General features: G+C 42.1%; 1 protein-coding gene across 2 annotated transcripts; it reads left to right on the top strand.

Annotated features, from left to right (window-relative positions):
* Positions 1–3,115: 3,115 nt before the first annotated feature.
* UBE2G1 (ubiquitin conjugating enzyme E2 G1) lies at positions 3,116–26,698 on the top strand. 2 transcript variants are annotated; one of them, XM_086762855.1, is made up of 6 exons: positions 3,400–3,536; positions 6,252–6,480; positions 18,074–18,176; positions 21,199–21,296; positions 22,349–22,527; positions 26,575–26,698. In XM_086762855.1, the coding sequence occupies exons 2-6, from the start codon at positions 6,423–6,425 to the stop codon at positions 26,659–26,661; spliced, it is 525 nt and encodes a 174-aa protein (XP_086618981.1). In that variant the 5' UTR covers positions 3,400–3,536; positions 6,252–6,422; the 3' UTR covers positions 26,662–26,698. The 2 variants fall into 2 exon arrangements, with proteins under 2 accessions (XP_086618980.1, XP_086618981.1); XM_086762854.1 differs by lacking the exon at positions 6,252–6,480 and having other exon boundaries at positions 3,116–3,536.
* Positions 26,699–26,792: the final 94 nt, after the last annotated feature.

Raw genomic sequence — 26,792 nt, 5'->3', positions numbered from 1 at the left:
ACATTGCTACCATTTAAAATGTCTCTTCACTGACTCCAGCATGTAAAATTAGATGAAGGTTGCAGAACACGTTACAGGGAGCTATGTCTATCTTACCATCCGCTTTTTGTTTTTGCCAAGAAGTTGAAGTAGGGGAGCAGATGTTGCTAACAGTGTGAATCCAGCTGGAAGACTCTCTACTGAACAGAAACTATCTCCTAGCGTAGTCTCTGATTTGTGTCGTGAATGGGGAATTGGGAGAGAAAGTCAAATGAAAGACATCATATTCAAGCAAAATAAGATGCTGAATGTAAAGTCTTGATCCTTTTTAACGTGACAGAAAAACTTCCAGGATTTCCTATTCTAATCACAAGATGAGAGATTATGATAATATACCCTTGTCAAGGGAAAATATGAATGCAGTAAGGACCACAGCAAACGGCTGTAAGATCTGAGCAGTCGTTATACAAGAAATGATCTCAGGAAAGAGAAAGTAATCTAAATTCTTATTGCCTTTCCATTTAATGCAGAGACGGGAGAGACCATTGCAGAGAGGCTGCATGCCAGAGACAGTAAAACAAATTTAAGAAAGCAATCTCTCTGATCTTGAGATCTTTTCCTAAAATGTACTGCACGTTGTTTCAGCAAACAGTAGGGCAAGGTGTTTCTGCATAGTGAGTACAGAAAGTAGATATTAACAGAAGAGAAGATCTAGCCAGGGAAAGGCTTTTATTTCTTTTCAGAAAGCCCATTGTGTTTAATGACAGACAGTGTGAACTGTGAGCCAACAGAGTTCCCACTCTGCTCTGGCATGATGGCTTCATTTTCATGATGGGATTCCACTGAGTATTTATTGCTGTAAGCAAACACTACACTACTTTATGTCTCGGTCACACACCAGCCCTCACCAGCAGCAGCCATGTTCTACATTTTGCAGCTGCACACAAGGTGATTTGACAGAGCAAGGTTAGAATACTTTAAGTGGCTAATGCTTCCTCTAATGAAACACATATTACTTTTATAAATTAGGGTTGAATCTGCTGCCAGAATAAAGGAATCCAGGTCATCTGTGGCAGCTTAAACCATATCCTTTCTCTCCCAACCCACAGCCTCCTATGTTCCTTACAAGCAAAATCATACACAGGCCGTAGGAGACCGTAGAAAAGTTCCTTTCTTAAGTAAGATGACTGCCAGCAAGTGACCTAATGGTGAACAATTCAGGATGATTTTCATTAACAGAATGTAATAGAAATAGAATTGTTTCATATAACCTTTCGGTCTTCAATGCTGTAGTTAGGTCCTCTATTAATAGAGCTGTCAGAAACATATACTCATGCCTGAATTGACATCAGGTACAGAAAGTTGAGTGAGTGAATTTAGTGCTGGCTTAACTGACATTGTGAACAAAGCCTACCTTTTATTCCTGAAAGAGAAATACCATCCACAATAGTGTCACTTCCCATCAGCACGCCTGAATTCCAATCTGGGTGACGGTCTCTTAGCATAATAAGTTCACAAAATGCACTTGCACATGATAGCCTTCTATGTTAAAATGGATAGATCGTTTTTTTTAAGATTGAATGAACCTGACTGAAGCAATACAAAATACAAATACAAAATACATTTAGGAATTAGAGTCAACCTACAAAGGAGAAAGACTTTCACAAAGACTTTCTTTGGCTGAGAACACCATTTACGAGATGAATTTCAGTAATAGTAGCATACACTGTGGAATGTCTTGTATCATCCTAGTTTAATCATTGAAGAGGCCACAGGTTTAATCAGAACTGCAAGAATATCTGGGAATAGTATTCTGATTAATTGTACTAGCACAGTAATGAAACTCTCAGACTCTAGGCCTTCCAAATTGCAGCATAGGAAATGGCTTTAGCGTTGCTAACTAAAAACATCTCTCATATAGGCTAGTCCTCTTTCCTTCATTGCAAGCCAAGTTTGGTGTTCACAAACAAAATAAACTCCTTGTAGCAGAAAAAACAGAGCGCACTGTTTTTCTAAAGGATTTGAACATTTTGGCAAACTGATGCAGGATAAATCCATCCCTTTGTAGTAACTTCTTTCTGCAATAGACCAGTGAATTTCCTATTTTATGTCACTGGTAATAATGGTTCATGCAATTAGCCAGAAACTGCATTTCCCTGAGAATTAAAATGTAAACTCAGAGAATCCCGAGATCAGATACAAACAGAATGCTCAAAGCCTATGGCAGAGGAGCAGAGCAGTCCATACCTTTCGAGTCTCACACACCTGTTAATCGCGGTATATTTTTCACAGTCAACACATGAATATACAGACAATGTGTATTTTCATCAGTCCTTCCCTGGCTACTTACTCGATTCTTTGGGATAAACTATCCTAATTTTTAGCTTTTATTCTCAGCAGCACCTGTCCTCAAACTTCCAGTCATCTTCCAAAAGCTCCTTTTTTGAAGGCTTCTGCTGGAGATCCAAAATCAAGCCTACGTCCTTAATGGATAAACTAGCGCAGGAGGGCCCCTTTACCTCATTTACAAACATAACAAGGGGTCTGACTTAGGCCTTTTATAGGTCTTTCCAAGGCACATCTTCGGCAGAACAGCACGCTCCCCCTCACACAAGCATCCCCATCACACCCACAGACAAAAATCTCCTACATTGTGCAGCAATCCTGTATGAGCAGCATTCATCCAGCATCTGCTAACTTCTTTTTGCCTGTTCTTTTACCTGTTTTTGTGGTTTTTTTTGCCCCTCTTCTCATGGGTTGGGGAGACGGCTGCAATCTAAGGGCAAGCAGGGCTTTAAGGAGGCATAAAATGCCCAGACAGCTTTTTTTTTTTACTCACTGCCCTGTATCTGATAATAGTCTTGTGCAGTGTGGTAACTGAGGGAAGACTTATCTCTCACAGGGAGCAACCAGCTGCCCCTCAGAAGCCCCTCTGCCCTCAGTGAGGTGAAAAACTGAGGCAGCCAGGAAAGCAGCCAGCACCACAATCTCTGCGCTGTGGAAGGACGGCGCTCTGTGTCCCTCCTGCGGAAAGTCCTCCTCAACAGTAGCTCTCTCCCTGCAGGCTAAGGCTTTAAAATAAAGAAGATGAAGGGGGAGAGGAAAAAAAAAAACAAAAACAACAGACCTTCCTAACATGGCAACCGAAAGACGGCTCGCCCCGCCCCTCTGCTCCACATCCCCTCTCAAGATGGCGGCGCGGAAGGGCCGGCGGCTGGTCCGGAGTGCGCCTGCGCGCCGCGGCCCGGAGTGCAGTGAAATTCCTGGCGGGCGGGGGGAGGAGGAGGTGGCGGCGGTGAGGAGGAGGAGGGCGGCACGGAGCCACGGCCGTGCGCCCCTGCCAGGGACCCTGCGTGCTGTGGTGGCGGCCGGCGCGGAGCCAGACCCCCGGGGGGCGCGGTGCGGGCGGGCTGAGGGCCACTCGCCGCCGCCTCCGGCGCTCGCAGCACCAGGAGCCGCGCCGTCCCCGCCGCCGCCGCTGGGACTCCCTCCCCGGGCAGAGAGGGGGAGAATGACGGAGCTCCAGTCCGCCTTGCTACTGCGGAGACAACTAGCAGGTAGCCGGGCTGGGGGCCGGCCGGCGGGGGAGTGGAGGGAGGCGATCTGCCGCCGGGGGAGCGGCGAGGAGGGCAGTGGAGGCCGGGCTCTGAGGGGACGAGGGCCGGGGCCTGCGGTGGGGGAAGGGGCGCCGGCTCGGAGGAGGGGGCGGGCGGGCAGCCGGCGGGGTGTGTGTGAGGGCGAAGGGGAGATTACGGCCCCCCCTCGCCGCTCTCCTGCCCAGCCGGGAGCGCAGGGAACTAGGCCGAGAGGGGGAGGGGGAGCCTGCCTGGCGATCGCTGCCAGGGGAGCCGGGGGGAGGGGTGCGAGGGGCCGTCATGGCGGGGGGAGCGCTTCCTTCGCTGCCCCCGTCCCGTCAGGGAAGTGGCGGTTGGCAGCGGCCCTGCCCGCCTGTCCTCCCCCAGCCCCGTGCTTGGCAGCCTCCCCGATCTCTCCTGCGGCCCTGTCTCTGCGCGGGGCGGAGAGAAGGACGCCGGAGCTTTCTTCCCCGCAGCGTGGGGGATGTGTGCCGGGAAGTCTCGGTGTTTGTCAAGAAGCGGAGGAGGGAGGGTTCCCCTCGCACCCCCGCAAACGGCGCTTCAGGCCCGGGGTGAATCGCCCCACTACGGACACGTTCCTGAGGGGACCCGAGGTGCCCCCGTGCCGGCTCCCACCCTCACCTCCCGTGCCCTGCGCCGGGGAGGGCGGATCGGGAGAGGGAGGCCGCTTCCCCCTTTGTTGTCAGAAGAGCCGGCGGCTCTGCAGGCACAGACGGGGTTGGGGGGAGGTGGAGAGAACCGGACAGTACCGGGATCCGGCCGGGGGACGGACCCAGCCCTGGGGAAGGCGAGCGGGGCTGGCCGCCGCGGGGTTGGGGGCGGGGGGGGAGGCCCGCAGGGAGGGGCGATGGGGGTCCGCTGGGGGCGAGAGGGCGGGACGGGTGCGGGGAAGGAGGAGTTGGAAGACTGGGCTCGGGGACAGGAAGGGCCGGAGCGCCGGGCCCGACCCCGCGGCGGAGGGGAGCGAGGTGGCAGCGTGGCTCCGCGTCGCCAGTCGTCGCCGCGCTCCCGCCCCCTCCCTTTGTCCCCGGGCGGGCGGGCGGCCGTGCGCGCGCGGGCCCTGCCTGGGCCGCCGCCGCTGAGGGGACCTGGCTCGGCCCGGCCCGGCGGCGGCGCGCATGCGCGGGGCCGCACAATGCAGCTCCATGTGTCGCTGGCTGCCAGATTTAAAGAGAAAGGAGCCGGCGGCCCGGTGCGGCGAGGAGCCCGCCGCCGCTCCCTCCGCCGCTCCCACGTGTTTCCCCGCACCCTCCGCCTTCTGGGCTTCTGCGGCCGGGATATACTAATCCCCTCGAGAAAAAACGCACAGGTCTGCCCGGCACCTTGGGCGAATCTGGTTGCCTTTTTTGTCCCTTACGTAAAAATTGCTTCATACCCAGATAAGGAAATGTCTGCTAGGTGTACCTAAACCCAGGCAAATACAGCGCTGGCTGGAATTTGTTGGGCAGCTGTACAAAGGGATGGGGTCACTGAGTGGCACAGTAAGTCCCGGAGGACGATTTTGGCCTGAGACTTCAGTCTCTGAAAGCACGAGGGTGGAAACCACCATCGCTAGCAGTGAGGAGGTGAGGTTGCATAACCAGGTATAGCAAGCTAGATATGTCTGTCAGTTGCATCTCCAGCACTGTCTTCTGGTTTTAGTTGATGGTAAGTTTGAGAAACTTCAACATAGTTAACTATTAGTATAGGATTTATTATTTTTTTAAATTCCATTAAGGTGAGATTCTTTTTTTTTAAAAAAAAAAAAACAAAACAAAAAACCTCATACATACTGTAGCTCCACTCGTGAACATATGTGTGTACCTCTCAGTACCTTAGTAACTACTGAAGTTGTTACTGACATTCAGTGAGGTGTCTGCATGTTTGGATATGCTGATAACACTTACGTACTGGCTTGTTACAGGAGCTCCAGACTGGATTTGATGCAAACCTTCTCTTTCCTATAAATGATCCCTCTAGGGAAGCAATAGGGTAGAATAGTTGTTCGCTAACACAATAAAAATGAGCATTTGGTAACCCAGTATAGTTCTTTGGCTATCTGGAATTTCTCTTTTAACCAACTAATTGTGCTCCATGAAAGTTTGACATTTAGCTGAAGCCTCTCTATAATAAGTATTAGCTGTCAGCTTTCATTGTGCAGGGTCTTTTTTTTTTTTTTTTCCTTTCTTTCTTTTTTTTTTTTCCTTGTCTTGTGATGTCTTAAGACCTTCTGTAAGCACAGACTGGTCAGATATGTAAGCAGACTTGCAGACTGTTAGATTTGGGGGTCAACTTCTGCTTACCTTTCTGCTCATTCTTCTCTGAAGGCTTCGTATGTAACAGTGAAAACTGATAAGCTTTTCCAGTTGCCCCCGTTACTGCTACTGATTCAACTGTGCTGACTCAAGTACTGCAGCCAGATGCATGTAACATGTAACTCGTGTTGGGTGTTTGTGTTTTAAGTAATATTAGTGCCTTTGATATCCTTTTACAAGTATGAAAAAAAATTGAAGCCATATTAAAAGTGATTGTGAGTGTGCATACTTAAGTGTGTGCTGAAGAAGAGTCTTGAACTCTTCAAGTCCAATCTGGAGTAACTGAGCTGAGAACGAAAATAGTTTCTTTCATATGTGATAACATAAGCAACATCTGAACTGAGCTGAAACTAGACTCTGACACTGCTTTTTCTGATGGCAGGCTACTTGAAGTCGCAATGCAGAGACTGAGCTTCATGATGTCTGATCTTCCTTCCCTACTGCTGACTGTCTTCTTCCAAGTCTCAGCTGCTCCAATGTGTCCCTTTGTTTACACCCACACTACTTGTTCTACCTCAGAACAAAAATCAACATTGTGATATTCTTTCCACTGATGGGGCTGATACTTCAGTCCGTCTGCTACATGCAGCTTTTGCGTTATATCGAGTGTGGTGAGTCATTGGGTTGTACATAGTGGTTGGGTTTTGGAGGACAGTAACAGGCAGTGGATATGAATTATGTGATCTAAACTAGTTTAAATTTCTCTAGATCACTCACTTGTCAAATTAGCATTATTCAAGCGCAAGAGATCTGAAGTCGGAGCTGTTAGACTTGGAGCAAGACATGCAGAAGTGGAGGGAGGTTGAAAGGGGAATCTGAAACTGGTATAATGGTGGAGCAGTTGAGGAATGTAGAAATTCTTTAATGGGTGAGACCCTGGGTAGCTATTTTCAATGCCAAAAAGAAAAAACAATGACAGGAAGAGAAAGGAATGTAGAACAGTAGTTCTCAGAACAGTTACCTGTTTTGCCTCCCCTGTGCTTTGGCCCTTAATAAAGGCATTATGGGGAAAAATAGGTGTCTTTGGTATGTGCCATTTCAAGAATCAAAGCAACTCACTGAAGACTTTAAGTCTACTGGTAAGTCATCTTGGGCTTTTATTAAAACACAGAACAAAACTTGGCAACATGATCTCAGGTTGCTCCAGTAAGCGTATGAAGACAGACTTCTGTTTTTTTGTGGACCAAGCTGGCTTGTGTTGTAACTTGAGCAGGTAACTCGTACCACAGCACCATGTATACAATATGCTTGTCAACTTAAGTGGCACGTTCTGGATGCTGATAATGCTTTAAGAGAAGGGATATTCAATGACAGTCACAAAATGTAACTTTAAGTTAGATGACTGGTGTTTTGCTTTTCTTGCCCAAATACAAAGTAGCTTCACAACGCCTTTGCTAACAAAAATTAGTGTAGTAGCTGTTTTTATATTGACGTGTGCTTGCCCACATTTAGGCATGTGAACAGTTCAAATCAAGATAGTCAGAACTTTGAGTAGTTTTTACTTGTTTAAAGGAACCGCCGAGTGAGGATCTCGGACTACCAAACCCAGTTGGAGTGCTAGTTGAACTAGAGTTGAAGGGAGCCTTTTCTCTATGGATATTTGTGAACTTAAATGCCTGTTTTTTTTTTTTTTTTTCCACAAATCACTTTAATTGTAAGCTGTAGCAGCTTCTGGAAATACCTAAAAATTCAATAAACATATTCGTTCTTACAGGTTTTTTTTTTTTTAAGGAGAAAGGCACTTTGTGGATAGGTAATAATGTGAAATAGAAGCCATGACCTGTCTATTTCCCCTTATGTAAGGTGCATGAAAAACTAAGTGCCTCAAAACTTCTGGGGAAAAAAAAGTAAACAGCAGGTATATAGATCGATATAGCACTAGATTAGCAGAGTTCACCCCCCAAGGATAAACTGTGTTCTCTGTGGAATTTTGGAACTTTATACTCTTATAAAGGAGGCAGGAGACAACTCGGAGTGTAAAGCTACTCTTCCAGTCTTAAGAACTGTCAAGCCCAAGGGTTTTGCAGGCTGAGGCATTTCTCTGAATGCTTTTATTTCATCTTTCTGCCAAATCCTTGCTGACACAGAGACCTGTTAGAGTAGGCAGACTTGTCTAGTTCATCTAGCAAAATCATGTAGGGAGGATGCAGTTAAGTAAGTAGTGTACGGTGGAACCAGAAGTTCGAGTCCTCTTTAACATAAACATGGCTCACTGAAGGCAGGGGAATAACCATGCCCTTAATGGCTGAAGTTGTATTGTGTTGTAAATATTCTCTAACTTAGGCTACAAAAAAAAAAAAAAAATCCGCAGTAGTATTTTTTTCCTCAAACATGAGAAAAAAGGCATTATTTCAATTTAAAGTGTATACAGCTCCTATGTAAAAGTAAAAATGTCTAAAAATGAACAAGTTGGGAAACTATTAAATAGGGTGACAGTTCAACAATTTTTACTTCCTTGTGTGGAAAAATCTTGCAGTGTAGTTGAGCTAGTTGGATTTCTGGTAATTACACAGGATTTACTTTTTAAAATATTTGAGTAGTGGAGTTCCGGAATTAAGATCACTTTATAGATCAAAGCTGGGATGGCATATCTCTTGGGTAGCTGGTGGTATAAGAAGCCTTTACTTACAGTTTAGTAGTGGCTATTTACTGGCTTATGGTAGATTTGTCTAAAAGATAATCATTTGAGTGGCACTGATCTGAAGTATTAAGTAGATGCTAGTCTGCATATTAGCTTCCTTGGAGAGGTTTGTTTGTATGACCAGTAATATTCTGTATTATCCTGAATAGTTAAGACTCCAAGGTCCTGCATGTGTCAAGCCTAAGTAGCACTTAAAATGCTATAATCCCCCCTGTGCTTTTTTTGAAAGGGCTTTTTCATATTTTTAGATAAGCATCAATCTTTGCTCTGATGCTTTTTGGGATGCTTATATACAGCATGTGTGTACCACTCACCTTAACACTCTTGCAGTGTAGGGCCCCATTACAGCAGATAAGATAATCCTGTTTCTTGTGAGGATGTGTTGACAGAAGCATCAAAGCTGCCTTGCTTATGCTGACTTTATAGATAAAATCATTGCTAAAAAACATGCCTTGTTAGATTGACTAGAGGCTGAGCGCTAGAAGCAGCCTGAATTTCTGTTGCACTAGGAATAACACAATGGATGTGACCTGTGGCAAACTTCCCTAATTGTACATGTTAGTTTTGCAAATGTTTCTCTTGCAGAAATGAGCTCAACTCTGCCTCTTCAAAGAAAAGAGTATTTATGGAAGCAGTCAGGAGAGCGAAAATTCAGGGATGCTTGTAGTTCTGGAAAGTAAGGTTTAGCTAAGTCTCAGAATGCAGGGGTTTGACTCAACCACTTGCTTGAACAGGATGAAGTAGTAATAACATGCTTCATAAGCTTACCCCTTGATGGGGCAGCTGTAGTCACAGCCAGTTGGCTCTGGCTGGGTCAGTTTACTAATCTTCTGGGGAAAGAACCGAGCTTACCATAAATGATGAGTTCTTTCCTTCTCTGCTCCCCCCAAACAAGGCTTTGTAAGTTACACCAGAGTATGGAGATATCTGGATCTCACAGTAAAGTCACTTTGTTCTGTTAGAGAATGGTGGAATGGGAGAGTGCTGCTGGAGATACGGTGAAATAAGGAACAAATTAATACCTATTGAGAAAATACTTTCATTTAAAAAATCCTGCTTTATTGGGAAGATCTTTATTTGGAGATGTTAAATCACCTAAATACCATTAAAATGTCTTGCCTTGTGTGATTGATAGTGATTCCAGCTTTAGTATTAAAGAGCTATCTGCTGCAGAAATGTAAACTGTAAGGATTAGTTGATTTGCTATAAATGTCTTTTTAAGAGAAACTGATCTGGAATAAATCAAGTAGCATGAGTAGTTCTCAATTAAAACCACATGTTGTAATTATAACTGATTCTGCCTTGCCTTGACTCTTCTGTATCTCTCTCTCTTGGTGTTTTTTTTCTTTTTTTTTTTTTTTTTTTTTTTTTTCAAAAACTAAGCTTCCAAGTATTGGTGTAGAATAGAGTGGAAGCATTAAAAAAAATAAAATACAGGATTTAATTTCCAACTTAAAGACTGGTTTCTAATGAAGTGGAATGGAACTGAAAGGTGTCTGCTGTTCTGAAAAATGAGTGTGCCAAGTTAGGTGCCTGGAGAAAGAAGAGCAGGTGATTTGGCTGAGGAAGAGGGAGTGTGACTCTTGAAACTCGCACTGACTCCTTTTTGTCCTGATGTATGGGAACAGAATCTGGGTAACACTTCACGTGCAGGCCTGTGCTATCGCCATGTTGCACCTGCTCTGTGCTTCAGTTTTCAGCGGTGTGTGGGTATCTGTCAGTAGATTGGTCTTGGCAAGATCTTTCACTAGTGGAACCTAATAGGTCTGAATTTTAGGCCACCCTGCAAGTGTAAATGCTCATATTTGCTTCTCCTTCCTACTCTCGGGTCCAAGGCATATCAGCTGGAACGGAGATCAGATATCCAGACCTTGTAGGAACACTAAGTATAGCAATCTAAATGAAATAGGATTCCATGAAAATAGCTGCTCTCCTGGGCATGAATGTTAGCAGTGCTTGTACAGGTTTGGAATGATAATAAAGACTTTTTGATAGGAACCTTTTGTAAAGGCTTTCACATACAGTCTTTCTGTATGTAAATCGTTAGTTACAGGAAATCTGTTCGCATACAGTCATCACAATACCTAGTATGTCAAACTGACTTTTTTTTTTTTTTTTTTTTAGTTGTCTTGCACTGGGTGCTGGTCTAAAAGATAATGTTGTCAGCAGTCACTTAGAGAAATGTCTTCAAACAATTCTGAATAACAATGTAGCTCAAATTAGGATATGCAAACCCATTATTCATATTATAAGCAAGAGAGAAAACAAGCTGGAAGAGTGTCCTTGACTTGTGCAGCAGCTTATGCATATGATGAAAGCTTCTTGATGAACTCTTCAGATGTTAACATCTCCCTATGGCATAGCCTTGTGATACAAGACTCTCTGTTGGATTTCCTAGAATCGTAGTTCTTTTCTTGTATGTAAATTACATGCATGCTAGAGCTCTTGGCTCTGTTCAGCAGTGCTGTTTCATGACTGATGCATGTATGACTACTCAGAAGATACTTGGATTGAAATTTTTTTTGTAGCTTTAGTCTGGTAAGTTGCAAACAACTGTTAAGAAGTTAATTAACTTTTTCTGCTGTCTGTACTAAACTACATTGCAATAAGACAAGGACTAATGGTTTTAAAATAGTGGGGGGGTAGATTTAGATTGGAAATTAGGAAAAAATTTTTTACAATGTGAGCTACAGAACACTGGAACAGGTTGCCCGGAAAGGTGGTGGAAATGTTCAAGGCCAGACTGGATGAGGCTCTGAGCAACCTGACCTAGTTGGGGATGTCCCTGCTCCTTGCAGGGCGGTTGGACTAGATGACCTTTGAAGGTCCCTTCCAACCCTAACCATTCTATGATTCTATGATTAATAACAACTGGCACCTAGGATGACACTTGTTTAGCCAAATTCTAGCAGTTGTATGTGGTAGATATCTCTGTAGGCTCATCTGACCTGTTTTTGACATCTGCTTTGGGATGAGATAATCGTGGAGTCTCAGGAGCTACTTATCCTGATAAGATCTGTGTTGAACACTGCAGAGGGTGACAGTGTCAAATACAGGCAGATGCACGTACCCGCCTAATACTTGTCTGACTCTCTTAAGGGTGGAAACGTGTTGCATGTTAAGGACAAAATGAAGGTGGTGTTTCTGTTATACTGAGGGCAGTAGATGAATGCGGCTTTGTGCTGCAGTTGACTCTTTATGGGCAAACCCCTGAATGCTTCCTGGTGAGATACTTGCTTCCTTTCAGGTGTGGTTTTCAGAATCGGGGTTCTTCCAGTCCCTTTGACTGGTTTGAGTGTGTGTACGCGTGTCGTGGTTTTGTTAGTGAGGGAAGGCTTCTGTGTATGGAGAGGGCTACAGAAAGAAATTGTCTCAAAATAGGTCATCCCTATTTGTGCCTGTCTTCATGACTCGTGGGTAAAATGGTGCTTGGGAACAGATCATGGGCTGAGTAAACTGGGTTGCCAGGTCAGATTGGTAGCTAGGTATCTGTCATCTAATTGAGACTGTGTGAGAGAGCTGGCTTTGAGACCTTTAAGTTGAGATTGATGTCTAAAGGAGCATTAACAATGTCTATCGGTGGCCACCTCAATGAACTTAAGGGACTATGGGGAGCTCTTTAAGAACCAAGACAGTGCCAAAGACCTGCAAGTTTCCGATTAGTGTGTTAAGAATCAGTTTTCAACTGAATAGCTAACCTGAACTTCCAATTGTTTGTTTTCAGGTATGCCACAACTCGCGTGAGCATGGAGCTACAGAACATACGTAGCAAAGAACTTGGATTCTTAGCTTATGTCTGGAATGATATGACACCCTGCTAGTAAAAGAATTGCAGTCTGTGGTAAAGTTTCTCTGGTATTATAACCTTAATCCACAGACCCATAGAGGCAGGCAGTTACAGGAGCCTCTGCCTCTTCACTTTGGGCTAGTGCTGCTGTTGTCTTGCTCGCAGAGCTGAGCTGTGGCACTGACTAGGAAGTTGATCTCGAGTAAAAACAAATATCAAATAATAAACTCCCAGCCTTGTCCTCCTTCCTTCTAAAACCTGCTTCACTGTGCAAATCCTTGGAAGGCTCTACAGGTGTAGCTGAGGAGATGGCAAGCGAAGCATGCTGATGTAGCAGTGCACAAAGCTGTGTAGCACTGCACTGAGATGACTTCTGAGAGCAGCTTGCCTGTTAATGCGCAGTATACAACCCTCCCTACAAATGTTCTGAACTGAGAGCAGAATTAGATTTGTAGAAGTCTGTAATGCTGCCATTACTATTGGGGGTGATGTGTGGGGCACTGGAAACTAGTTGCCAGGCTAAAGCTAAGAGTAAAATTTAGAGCTCCTACTGAACTGACTGATAGAGATCTCTCTTTAAGACAAATTTGTCTTTACTGCTTCAATCTCACTCCAAAATAATGACAATGTCCTGAGACTAAAACTGTTCTATCTTAATTGCTATCTTATTTGTCACTGCCAAAGTGGCTCCCAGGAGTGTGTGCATATCTCATGCTATGTTTTGTCTGAACTTTTTGGATGAGCTTGTGGAGCAAGACAGAACATGATGAAAGTAGGTAATACGGGGAGCTCTGGGAATACATCTTTGCAAGGAGATCATGCTACTTTATCATTATTCCAACCCTAGTCTTGTAGAATCAGAGACTTACAGCTGTGTATACAGGCCAAAAGGAAAGTCTTGGAAATGATAACTGACCTCAGTTAAGTAATACACCTATGGAAATTTGGGGTCTAGAACAAGGATTTTCAGTCTCTACAGTTGTTAGCAGTTCCTGGACTAGAGCTGAGACGCACAAAAAAGCAACCAAGAAAAAACAAGCCTAATGTATAGCAAATCTAAAGCTCTGAGATAGCCTGCTTGTTCTGGTTACTGTGTGTAAGTCAGCTAGAGGATTTATCCAGAAGCTTTAGGTAGAACTTGGGCTGTCCAGCCTCTATTTTTGTGCTGGGTTCAATCCACTGGCTACACAAAACTCAACCACTATGTAACTTATTAAAGAGGCTGCTATTAAAAATAATGTAGAAACTTATATTTTTGAATAAGCTTGAAAGCTTTGTTCTGTAATGTAGCTTAACATACTCTGAAGTGTTCATATGCAGTGGCTGGCTGGGTGAAACATCAGGCTGAAAAGTTTAGATGCCGTACATAGCTGCAACATGTAGCCATGGGGCTGTTTTTGCTTAGTCACTTTTGTTGACGCTGTTTTGCTCTTGGATTGGTGAAAGTCTCTTGGCTTAAATAAAGGCAGTTTTAGTGAGTGTGGGAACATCACTAGCTTGGTGTCAACTAAAGACGGGAACTGGAAGTACAGCTTATGGTACTATGTTGGCTGAAGCTTAAGGCAGCAGTAACTTAGCTCTGCTTTAGTAAGAGCTAAACCGCTAAAGGAGCACTGTGTTGTTTTGGCAGATAGTGTGGGAGACCAGGCATTGGATGTTGAAGTCTGTTCTGGACTTCAACAACTCTGTTGGATTATGGACCTGTAGTCTTCCTCATCTCCCAAATGGGGTATAGATTCAGGACTGGCGTTAAAGGAACTGAATGTCTAATTTGCAAGCAGCCAGAGGATTCTTTCCCCTGTATGCTGCTGCCTGGCAGCTGTCCAGGTTTGTGCTGCTCTGGCTGGCAGCTGCTGCCTGAGCTGTGAAGGACTCTACCTGAAACGGCTTCTAGAATGAATGTAAGATTTTTTTTTTATTTTTTTTTCCTCTGGGAAGAAAAAATTCTATTATATTAAACTATCAGAAATGCAGAAAATAGCAGAAAATATTATCAGAAATAATAAACTATAGTGTGTAATATGTAGTAGTGAGTACGCGGCACTTATTTAGACATGGACCTGACAGAAATGTTATACTCATTTATGTTTAAAAAGTACAGGATAGCTTTAGCTGAACAAGAAATCTCAAAGGAAAACTAAGTGTTGAAAAAATAATATGGAAGGATTTGGTTCTTCATAGATCTGACTTTTCTGCTTTTGCAGGACTTGTAGGCTAGCTCTTCCACAGGCCTTCCAGAGGACCTGCCCCAAGGGCTGGTTCCCTCTCTCTGGCTGGAGGAGGGAATTGAATCCTCTGCTTTATGAAGCATACTCACCATCCACGTGTTGGTCTAGGAAAACTCTTGTTCAGGCTGGAAGTAGTTAACTGCTGTGGTTGGTAGGAAATGACAGACGCGGAGAACAGGTGTCTCATTTTTCTTGAGTGCAGTGTCAGTGTCACCAGAGGCTCTGGCTGGTGGACAGAAGTCCCTCTGCCTAGCAGCTGACTCCTGTGACTGTGAGCATGGTGCACATGTGCTCCTTTCTTGCCACAGGGGCATCACTATTAATTTGGGATTTTGGTGCATGAATTTCACTACTATGTGAGTCTCAACTCATGAACAGATAGGCAGTCATACTAGTTAACTCTTCTGATATGCAGCATTGGCTATATCCAGGGGAAAAAAAAAAAAACAGAACTAAACAAACCTTAGGCTTCAGTGTTAGCAAGTTATAACGAGTAGGAGCTCTTGGCTAGCCAGGGTAAAGCAGCCAAGGATGATTTTTTTTTTTGTGTCCCAGTGTAAAACTTCCCCGAGATTCCCTTTTCTATCTGCCAACCAGACATTAGTTGATCTTCACTTTAGCATAAATAATCTGGATGGAAAAGCTCATTTTAACTTGCCTGTGGAGGAGGTGTGTGAGCTCATATCAATTGTTTTGCTTCAAGTTAAAGTACTTGTGCAAGCAGTAACCATTTGAACTATGCTTTAGTATTGCTACTGTGGAAGGAAAATGAGAACCTCTTACAAGCAGGACCGGTGCCACCTCCTGTAAAAAGTAACATCATAATTTGCTTTATAGGCAACATCCACTAAGCAAATCTCTGTAACAGCTGTAACTAAAGACGTCTATCAATGGCTGGCCATTTCATGCAGTTTACAGATTTTCTGCATTACAAGAGTTGACATCAGCAGTCTTGTATCATCTCACAAGATCTCTTGCAATGTAGTGCTGCAAGGTCTTAGGTATAAGTCAGTCTAAGAGGTGGCTTTCATTGGGAGTAAGTACATGAAAATGTTTCAAAGGACTTAAGCATTAAAAGAAGTTATTTGGAAGCCGAGACAGATGTAAAAAGAAACTGAAATAGCATGAATGAAGACATAGAGGAAAAAAGTCTATATTGGAGTTGAAAATATTGTGGTGTATTTAGAGAGAAGGATGTTGAATTTTCCAGGATCTTAACTTCTGTCAGGCTTGTTTACAGTCTTATCACTGAGAAGTGGTAACTACCAAACAATAGGAAAGCTAAATGGGAGCAGCTTGTGCTATGGCAGTTCACACAGAACTTCCTATAAACCTTTTCTCCCTGTGGAAATACAGAAATGAGGGAACTTGTGTTTCGGAGGCTAAAATTTAGGTTTGAAAGTCTTAAGGTGAGATGTTCAGATCTAATATTAGCACTTTTTCTGCTGTCTTCTGTAGCTGTTATGCTGGATATTCTGTATTACAATACTAATATAATATCCAAAAGGATGACTTAAGTGTCCTGAACAGAGGTGGCTTTTTTTTTTTGCACAAGCAATAGATAATTTCTTAAAGCGAAATCCTGCATGAAAAAGCAGGGTATATATAACTGCTATTGTGGTGGAACTTTTAGTATCTCATGCTGGAGGAATGTATGTAATAGGAAGGTAGTAAGGAACCTGTGAAGTCCTCACTTCATATGAGATGCCTACCTAGTCTCTCTGCCCCTTTCGTCTAAAATTAAGTAGAACTGTTACTCAAGCTCATGCAGCTGTTTCAACAGAGTTTCATAGATGCCATAGGGTGAAAACTGGTCTGCTTAGTGGAGGTGTGGCCATGCTATAGTTCTTAGTTTTGAAGCTTGCGGTTAAGTAGCCTGTAATGCTACTTTTTGTTTCAGGCATTGTCTTGAGAAAACATCATTTGGTCCTGCAGCTGGGACGGTGAATGTTGACCTTATCTGTTGACTGAACCCCAGCTGAGAGTAGCTTCTAAGAAAAGCCCTTCTGATATATTTATTTGGATTTTAGCATTGAGTCATCTATGCGGATAAACTTGACTCTGAATTACCAATGGCCAAAGTCGGTATTGCCGTTATCTAATTCTTCAGGACCTTGGTCCTTCGTGTGATCTGAGCACTTTCTTTTCCCCATGTGGATTTAGACTCTTCTGTGTAGGGCTTGAATTGATTCTTCTTGCATTTCTTAACAATGCTTTAAATAGTTAAGAACTTAACTGGCAAACAGTGACTGCAACTTCTGAGCAAATCAGTTTGGACTTGATGGTAGCCTTTTGTCCAGAAAGGTATGAGGTTCTCACTTGAAGTCCTTCTGCACATACCTGAAGGCATTGTAAGGGCTTCTGAACTTAAGTCTGTAATGCTTAGAAATCAACACAAAATACAACTATTTGGCTTACAAAGAAGGAATACATACACTAACTGTACTGTGGAATATAATAATGAGGGCTGTATAATGTCTGTCAGGATTTAAAATAAGTGCAGTAGTAGTTGTGAAACAAAAATACCCTGATTTAATCCAGGAATTACTGACCAGTTCTAGGAGTAACTTTTTCTCCCCTTCCCCTTTCCTAAATACCCAAGAACCATTAGGACTTTGTATGTACTGTTGGAAATGCTGGATCAGATCTTCAATTTGGCATTAAATTACTTTTTGACCTGAAAGCTATCAGTTAAGAGATGTTCTTCCCCCCCCCCCCCGGTTGAATTTTAGGCAGAACTCATTTGAGATTTTTATTTCCAAATCCTATCGTTTTTCCTGGAGCAGGCTGAAACAAACTCAGTGGAGTCTACATCTAGGTTTGACTTCTGCGTAGTTAATTCTAGATAAGCCTTCTACCTGCAGTAACTATATGAAGTAGCCTATAAACTTGGAATCCTGTATTGCATAATACTAGTGAATAAAACTGGGAAACAAAATAAAAAATAAATAACTCCAAACTTAAACAGCATAACAGCTTATCTTCTGTGTTCTTTTGTAGTAGTTCAAAATGTAATAAATCATTATCTCTAGGATGCAGTGGGCACGGGTCTCAAATGTTTTCAGATTCTGAAAAAAAAATCATTTAAGTAGGATGTTACTTTCAAATAAAAACATAGTGTGATTTTTTGTTGTTGTTGTTAACATTTTCTAGAGTTAAAGACAGGCTTCAGTTTAATCTGTTTCTTTGGGCTTCTTATAAAGTACTATGGCTTTTTTATTAGTGGAAAATCTATTTTCTGACTTGTGCACACACACCTATTGGTATCTAGTTCAGGAGACCACGTCCCACAGTTCTGAGTTGTTTTGGCCCTTCTGCTCATGATGTACTTGGATAGTTTTAGAGTCAGACTATGGGTCTCAGCTCTGGCAGCATGCCGCTGTGTGTGGTAGGGAGTTGAGGATGCTCATCCAGGCTCTTAAATCCATCAGCAGGCACCAGATTACTGAAAGTCATGGGGGTTTTTGGTCACATATAGAGGCATGAGCTAAAACACCTTATGCATATTAGACACCTAAAGTCACTCTTAAATTCTTTTTCCTACACAGAGCTCAACAAAAATCCAGTGGAAGGCTTTTCAGCGGGCTTAATAGATGACAATGATCTTTATCGATGGGAAGTCCTTATTATTGGTCCTCCAGATACACTATAGTAAGTACTGATACTTATACAGAAACTTAAGTTAACTCAGATTTACTAGTTCTAGTTTGGTCTAAGTGAGTAGAAGTTAACCTAAATCTTCATGCTGACTAAGTTAGGTAATGCTGTTCTGTTGCTAGTAAAATACCTGTAAATAGCTGAATTTGCTATATAGAAGTTCTAAACTGCTTTGCTCGCCTGGAAAAATGTGACACCGACCCCTTTGTACTTGTGTAGAAATGAGAATAGGCTGTACTTATGGGGCAGCTTCTGTTTTCTGAAGCATTTAAGGCAGGTATAGATCCATTATTAACTGACAGTACAATTTTAAAGCATTACAACCTCATGCTAGTGATTGTAGGAGAATATTCAACTGGGACGTAGTTGGGGAAGCTGCAACAGACCATGGAATTAGCATTGAGTCCTCCCAGTTTGAGATGGGAGAGCTTCCCAGTGTGACCTAGAGTACCTCAGTGTTGATCAAATGTGAATTGCTGGCAAATACAGTGGGCTTCAAAAAGCCTGTATCCTATGGCTCAAGTTCTTTGATTGACACTTGAGCACAAAACTACGCTGTTTATACAGTAACTTCTTTTCCTGGACTTTGTTAGCTGTGTTTCAGCACTGCTATATACACCTGAAGTACTCTGGCACATGCAGTGTGGTTTGCTTTGTGGTCTTTTTTTAAGGAAAAAAAAAAGTTCTGGCTAATTGAGAGAATTATCTCTCTTTCTCATAGAGGTTATAATGACAATCTATTCTAGCTCCTGGAAAAAGGTTCTGTGCCCAGAGGAGGTCAGTGTAAAGCGTAGCTCTTGAAGATGAACTCTGTTCTCCTTCATTAAGCTACTCCAGTACTAAAGTGCTGATACAAAAAGCCTACTGACATTTACCTGAGGTCAATTTTAGTTCCAGCATTAAGTTGTTGTATACCTTGTTCCACAGACTTCTGAATAAGTACTGAAGTGCAGTAATTAAATTGCTTTGCTTCTCCTCAAGCTCACTACATTGTGATTCTCAACCCTTGCATAAGATGAATTCTCCAACTTCTGTTGACCTCTTTTGAACAGTCTTGTAGTGGCTCCATTATATTCTCATGGCCATTTTATAAATGCTGTCAGTAAAGAAATACAGCTTCTAGTTGAACCTCTTCTTACATGTTACAAATTACAATAGCATTTTTTTTTCCTTGCTTCAATAAGATGCTGAGCTTGTTTTGAGGGTTTTTAGATTAGGAGCTCTCTTCTGTTCCAGTCCTTAGTTGCTGCTTTTCAAGGTAGCATTATACTGAATCTTTTCTCCCTGGTCCATTTTGTGATAAGAGTAGAACGTAACAGTTTAACTTAACCAGGTGATTGAAAAATTTCAAACTTCAGTCTCATTCCTGGTCCCACTTTATTCTGAGTTTACCGAAAAAGACTGACTCAGAGCAGGACTCTACTTACAGAGATCCCTTTATCAGGAATATTGCTAAAAATGGCACTGATCTTCCTTAATTGACAACTGTACCTCATTAACTGGTTTCTAATGTTTATCCAATTAAAGAGCTGTATTTATATGTAGCTGGTATGGGGCAACCAGGTATGTCATAGAGCCTAGTAATTTTAGGATCTTCTTTAAAAAGGGAAAGAGGAACTTTTTCATTTTGAAAGAACGAACTTAACTGGTTTGGTGCTATTAACAAATGTAGTCTAACTCTCCTTTGACTTGACTAGTATGGATGTTAAAATAGCTAGTGTTACTGGAATTCTTACCCTTCCCAGGATCAAGGATTTTTTGGAAACTCCCTCTCTTTTCTCAAACTTGTGGAAAATGAATGCTGTGGGTTCAGATCCCCTCAGCTGCTTTATTGTAAGAGCCAGGTCACTTAGATCTAGTGCTTTTTGGGTGTAGGGGATTTTTTGAGACACTTGCTAGAATTGCATGTCTTTGGTTAGTGGTGGTGGAACTTTGTTATTTTCTCCGTAGTCTGTGGGCTTTGGATACTGGTTCCTATTTCTTTATGCATACAGGAAAAAAAATGCACCAAACAGCTTTCTTTTCTACACCAATTCTTTTGTCAGTGGGGCTACTGAGGAGTAGCTTGTCATACTGCACTTCTCGTGCCATCTTCTGTGGAGGTTATGTTCCAGTTTTTATAACTTCTGCCTCTGCAATTTCAAATTTTGTTACAAACCTCAATTACAATAAATGACAGTAACAGGACAAATGCTATGGTACTTACAGTAGCGAAGTATTCCCTCTATAAGGCTTGCCATTTAATATAGGCCTTCACATTTTTCAAAAGGGACTATTCACAAGTATTGAAATGGAGCTATTAGCAAAAAGGCAAAAAAACCCCCAACAAACTCTTATCTTAGTTAAATATGGGCCTGTAACTCCACATAAAAACTGGATGTTTCTTGTTTATTATTGTCTTCCAGTTTAATGGGTAACTTAGAACACCTCTTTGTCATGTCTGAGTCCCTTTAACTTAGTTTTGACACAGTAGTATTGAGAGTATTTTTACCAAGTAATGCGGTAGACACAACTATAAAGCTTTCTGTAACTTTTCACTGGTGCTCACTGATACAGATTGATATCAAGAAATTAGAACTGAGGTGTCTAAAGGAAGAAAATAAACAGGTATCTGCTGGGCTGTACTTGAGAAAGGGGAGTTATTGGCATTTTTTTTTGCTGTTAATATATATACTGGGAGGAAAAATGTAAGTTGTAATTCCAGATGGTGAACTCCTTGGCAGTTTTCAAAAATATCTCTTCCCCCCAGCCTCCCCAGGAATAGCATCCTAATTCTAAAAAAGATACTATGTTGGGAAACTGGCAGTATCTTGTGAAAGGATCTTCTCAATCTAGAAGCTATTTGTATTTCATATGCAAATGTTGGTGGTGTTAATTACCAACATGATGTTAAGCTCTGTGAGGGGGGTAAACTTAGAGCTTATATCATAAACTTAGAGCTTATGATATATCAGTACGTTCCAGTCTTCAGCTTGGGCTTACAAGAAACTCTACTAAGATATTTTTGATTCCCCAGTGAAGGTGGTGTTTTCAAGGCTCATCTTACTTTTCCAAAAGACTATCCACTGAGGCCGCCAAAAATGAAATTCATCACAGAAATCTGGCATCCGAATGGTAAGAAATGTCTAAGTTTCAATTTCTTTTTGCAATTAAGAACTAAAATGTGGTGAAGACAAATGGATATATTTCTAACATGAACAGAAATGTGAAACTATTTACTTTGCCATCTTCACTTCATAAAGAAGTAATAACCATAGCAGAGTTCTTAATAGTGTTGCTCTGAGAGACTGCTTCCAAGGTATTTTCAGAAGCTACTGAAAGTAGCTTCTTGAATTCTTGGTGACTGTTCAGGGATATTTTTTTCCCCTAAGTGTGAAATTCTGGTCTGTGAAGAAACTTGACATCTATAGCTGCCTTTTATTATACCTTCATATATTTGATTTCAGTATTACTGACTTGGCAGTTCAGTATAGAAGGCCCAAGACTGTCCTCCTCCAGTGAAGCATGAAAGGAAATAACAGCATCTTTTAGTCCCTCCAAAGACTGCTACTAATGTTTCATTTACTTATTAACTGCTGGGCATAGATGGGAAGGTAAAATAAAATGGAAGAAGATTTTTACTGGGAAGGAGGAATGCTCTTCAGTTTCTAAAGTTGTTACTGAAGTTGTAGATGTTGAAAGCTGGGAGGAGACCAGAACAGTGCTCCCGTAGTAAGGAACACAGAATATTTTGATGCTGTGTCAGGTCTGGAAATATCAGAGTCAGGCAGTTTCTAATTCCAGCAGCTTAAATCATATTCCAGTATATATTGCAGTAATATTCAGCTGTTGCTGTGGAAAAAGTCTCTCTAGTTTGCTGAACTGAACAGAAAAAGCTTCAGTGAAAGCCTGTCTAAATAGTCTTAAAAGTTGCAGCATCATGTTAGAATTAAGTTCTTCCTCCTTATGTGCCTTCTCTGCCAGAAGTCCAGGCATAGTAACAGACTTCCAAGCCCTACTTAGTACAGATTGAGTACTTTAATAGTTAATTACTTTCCTTTTTTATAAAGTGTCTTCTCTAACATGTTTTCAGACTAGCTGGAGTGAAGATGAACAGTTCCATAACTATCCTGAAGACATGCCAGCGTGTTGTTCATTACTGAAACATGCCTTGTTCTATTTTGTAGTTGACAAGAATGGCGATGTCTGCATTTCAATTCTTCATGAGCCTGGAGAAGACAAATATGGCTATGAAAAACCTGAGGAACGCTGGCTTCCCATTCACACAGTGGAAACTATAATGATTAGTGTTATTTCTATGCTGGCAGATCCCAATGGTGATTCTCCTGCTAATGTTGACGCAGCGGTAAGATTATTTTTTTTGCCTTGGTCTGCCAATTGTCTTCAGTGTAGAAACCTAAACTTGCAGTGGAGTTTTGCTTCTAGTTTGACAAATGATACAATTAACTTTTGGAGAAACTTTTTATATCACAGGCTAAGGCTACCTTTTTGTTGGGAAAAGCAGTTATGTTGTAAAACACAATTACTAGTTAGTCCTGGGAAACATCTTAGAGATAGCAAGGGAAAGATGATGTCAAATTTCATAGGCAGTGGTTTAATTTCTCCTATGCAATAATACATTTATTTGTAGTAAATAACTTGTGCACAGAGACATTTAATGGATAAACTTCAAGTTCTTTAGTCTTAAAAAAATTCAGGAAGCTGGCTGTAAAATCCTGTGTGGCTATATACATGTAGCAGTTACAACTGCCATGAAGTTTAGTTGCAGAAGTTAACGTATTCTAGAACCTTTTTTGGTTCCTAGTATGTTATTGGTATAAGGCAGCAGTAATTGTGTTGGAAGTTGTGTAAGCTGTTTACAGACTTATTGATTTGAATGGAAGGACAAAATGTGAAGTCCTTCAGTATAATTATGTTGTGACTTTCTGCATCCACCTCTCCACAGCAGTCTTAACTGGATTAAAGCAGTAGGTCTGACCGTAGGTCAGTGCTTGGAGAATGTACTTGAAAGTTTCACCGGGCATCTGGCCTTCATCTCTGGAGGAAGTGTTGTCCCAGACTGGAATGACTGGCTAAGGGGTGAGGAAGAATGGCCTGGTTTATAGTCAGAGACCATGGTGAATCTGCCGTAAGGGCTCTGTCATGAGAGATGCAGGTGTTTCATGCAGCGTAGTGTTGCTGGAGTATAGCCTATTTTGTGTGAGTGTATAAACACAGCAATCGGCTCTCTAGAAGAGCTGCATTTTAGCAATTAGACTAATAACTATTTGATGAGGAGGAAAAAAACCTTTCATTTCTGAGGGGAATAGGGGGACAGACTTCAGGTCCCGTTCGCCTGAGATGTGGAAACATACTTTCTTTTGAATTGCTGTAGAATTGCAGTTCAGTAGTCCCTAACACAACTGACGTCACAAAAGAGAAGTCCTAGGTCTTTTAACTGGGGCAGTGAGGAAAAGGGAGATGGCAATCAGAAGATGCAAAGTTTTCTAGAAGCACGTTAACCTGTTCTGTCAAGGTAGCCATGCCTTCCCAAGTGGGTTGGAGTTTAGTTTCCTGAAGCCTTTGATCTACCATGCTATTAATATTTCCAAAGGTGGTTGAGCTGTGCTGAAAAATCATCATGGGAAAAATCTCATGTGGAACAAACTTAATGGGAAGAAAACCAAAAACAAACATGAAAAGTTGTAGTGAAGAATTCCCTCATTTAACATTATTTTGAGTGTCAGACCTCCCCTTCTTGTGCCACATTACTAGTGGAAACAAATACCCAGGACACATGGATGTTTTCTCATGGTAAACCTGAGAGCACTGCAAAGAGCAAGTTATTAATGAAATGCTAAAAGTAGAATTAGAATTCCTCAGTTTACAGATTCATGAATGTTGAATGTAGCTGACCTAACACTGGAGAAAGCTTACACTTCTAGCTATGCTTGTCGCCTTCCTAGCATCTCACAAGCTTTTAAATCTTTCTGTATTGTGCCCCACTCTCTCCCTGCCATTTCAGGAATGGTGTGTTTTGTTTGTTTGGTTGGGGTTTTTTTGTGGTCCGCCCCCCCCCCCCCAAGAGTGATGTTATATAGAAAACTATGAATTTGTTTACCTAAACCTTAGGGTAGAGGTTGAAAATGTCATGCAGAAACACAGCACTTTCTAGCGCAGTTTGAAAGAACAAAAACTTAAATCCAAATCTGACTGTGAAAACAGTACTGAGGCACCACTGATGTAACCTTTGGATGCTAGTAACTATTTTTCTGACCGTGGTATTAGATGTTCCAAGTAACTTTTAATGTGCTGCTTGAGCAGCTTAGCATCTCTTGTTGGATTGTAGATTGCATCCTTTTAATCTTAACCAGAACATACTCATCAGGCTAACAAAGAATCAGTAGCTCCTGTGCTAAAGGGGTACCTACAGGAAAGACAGGGAGGAACTCTTCAGCAGGGCCTGTTGTGACAGGACAAAGGGTAATGGTTTTAAAATAGAGAGGTACATTCAGATCAGATATGAGGAAAACATTTTTTACACTGAGGGTGGTGGAACACTGGCCCAGGTTGCCCAGAGAGGTGATGGATGCCCCATCCCTGGAAATGTTCAAGGCCAGGTTGGATGGGGCTGTAAGCAACCTGATCTGGTTGGAGATGTCCCTGCTTCTTGCAGGGGGGGTTGGACTGGGTGGCCTTTAAAAGGTCCCTTCCAACCCAAACCGTTCTATGAATCTATGACTTATTTTGAGCTGCTGTTTAAGATGTCTTCTACTTGGCTTACAAAATACAAGTTTACTGCAGCAACAGTATTTGACAGTTACTAAATGATGTTTGCTTCCATTAATTTTAAGTCAGTCTAGAGGATAAGATGGTAACACAGATCACTGCATTATGGGAGCAGGTGATACACCCACTTCTTGGAAAAATGAATGATGTATGTTGGAGTACTGTCTGTTGGGAGTGGGAGAAAAATGAGGGATGAGAGCCTGAATAGATATTGTGAGAGGCAAATAGAACAGTTCATGACCTAAAATAAGAATTTTTTGAGAGGTTGCTGTCAAATTGGGAACCTTGCTATTCAAGTCTGAACACTTGCTTCATAGAACTACAAATAAAAAAGGTAGAAACAAAAACTAAGAGCCTGAAGCTAGGAGAGCACAAATACAATGCCTTTCTTGGCCTTAAGCCGTCTTGTGTGAGCTGTCCTATATCCCGGTCCAAGGAACCAAATGCTTGCTGTATTAATTGCTGAAAAAGAAGAAATTAATTAGTAGCCTTATTTGTGCTTTTGCCGGAAAGACAAGACATGCTGGGCTTTCCAACGTGCTAACTGGCTAGGTGAACTCAGAGGTGGTGGATGTTGGGATATACCAGCTGCCCTAATTTTCTCTCACTCAAGTGTGCTATAACCTTCACTACAAGCAGGGGGTAAAAAGATGTTGCATGCTAGGTTGCTTCAGGTAAAAGTGTGGGGGTTTTTAAGCCCTTCCCCACCCCTGCAGTAAGTATATATTGCTTATGTAAAAAATGAAGAACTGTAGAACTTATTTCATTAAATAAGAGGTTCTTTGTATTTTCCCACCACTTCCTTGCCAGTAACCTTGTAAACCGTGGTCACAGTATATGACACTTCTGGGTTTTTATCAGAGCTTGTGATGAGGCTGGCACAAAAAACTGACTGCTTTTTCCTGTGGGTTTTGGTGATGCACATCTCTGGGTTCAGGCTTACTTCTTGCCTATCTTCCTCTTCATCTTTATCTTTGTTCTTCACCTATGTAGTTCTGAAATTGGATACCTGTCACAGAGACCATCCGTATAAGTCTACTGAATATTCAGTTAAAGTCTTCATCTTGTAGCCATATCCAAGCAGGAGGCATTTTCTGTCTAAGGACACTGCTGTGCCTCTTCTGAGTACTGTGACTTCTGTATTTCTGTCCTAGAGTGTCCCTGCTAGATTGAGAGGGAGTTGAAACGGTCCTAAAAACTGCAGAGTAACTACTGTTTCCACAGTAGCTGTGTACTTTTTTAATCGCTGCAGTTCAAGACATTTTTTCTATCCCATAACAATAGCTTGTGGTCTACAGTGTAGTTTGCTGCTGCTTTGGAGGCTGAAGTAAATAGATTTCAGCCTAGACATTGTGAAATATTGGTAGCCACCAGGTTAGTCTTGGAGAATACCTAAAATCCAGGCGGGAAAGGCTGTATCCCCACTGTCTTGTGAGCAGCTTGCGTAGAAACCCGGAGCAAGCTTTCAAAAGTCCTGAATGTCACAGGTTTTCAGTGACTCTCACTGATTGTAAGCAAATTTAGGTCTTGACTAGATGGCTAGTGTCAAAAAACACCAAGACTCTTGCTGGAACTTGTACGTTGTTACAGGACTGACATCTGAAAGCTGTCTATTCACTTACAGAAAGAATGGAGAGAAGACAGAAATGGAGAATTTAAAAGAAAAGTTGCCCGCTGTGTAAGAAAAAGCCAAGAAACTGCTTTTGAGTGACACTTATTCAGCAGCTAGTAGCTTCACTTTTTTCAGGGTAAGTATCTCTCTAAAGACAAGTCAGTTACCCGAGTTGAGGATTTCCTATTTGTGTTGCTGAACTAATTTTTTTTTCCTCAAAAGCAAAAAAA

The sequence above is a fragment of the Chlamydotis macqueenii genome, chromosome 19 (genome assembly GCF_036417535.1).
Source record: "Chlamydotis macqueenii isolate bChlMac1 chromosome 19, bChlMac1.mat, whole genome shotgun sequence".
Classification (NCBI taxonomy): Eukaryota; Metazoa; Chordata; class Aves; order Otidiformes; family Otididae; genus Chlamydotis; species Chlamydotis macqueenii.
This window is presented reverse-complemented; position numbering and strand designations above follow the sequence as displayed.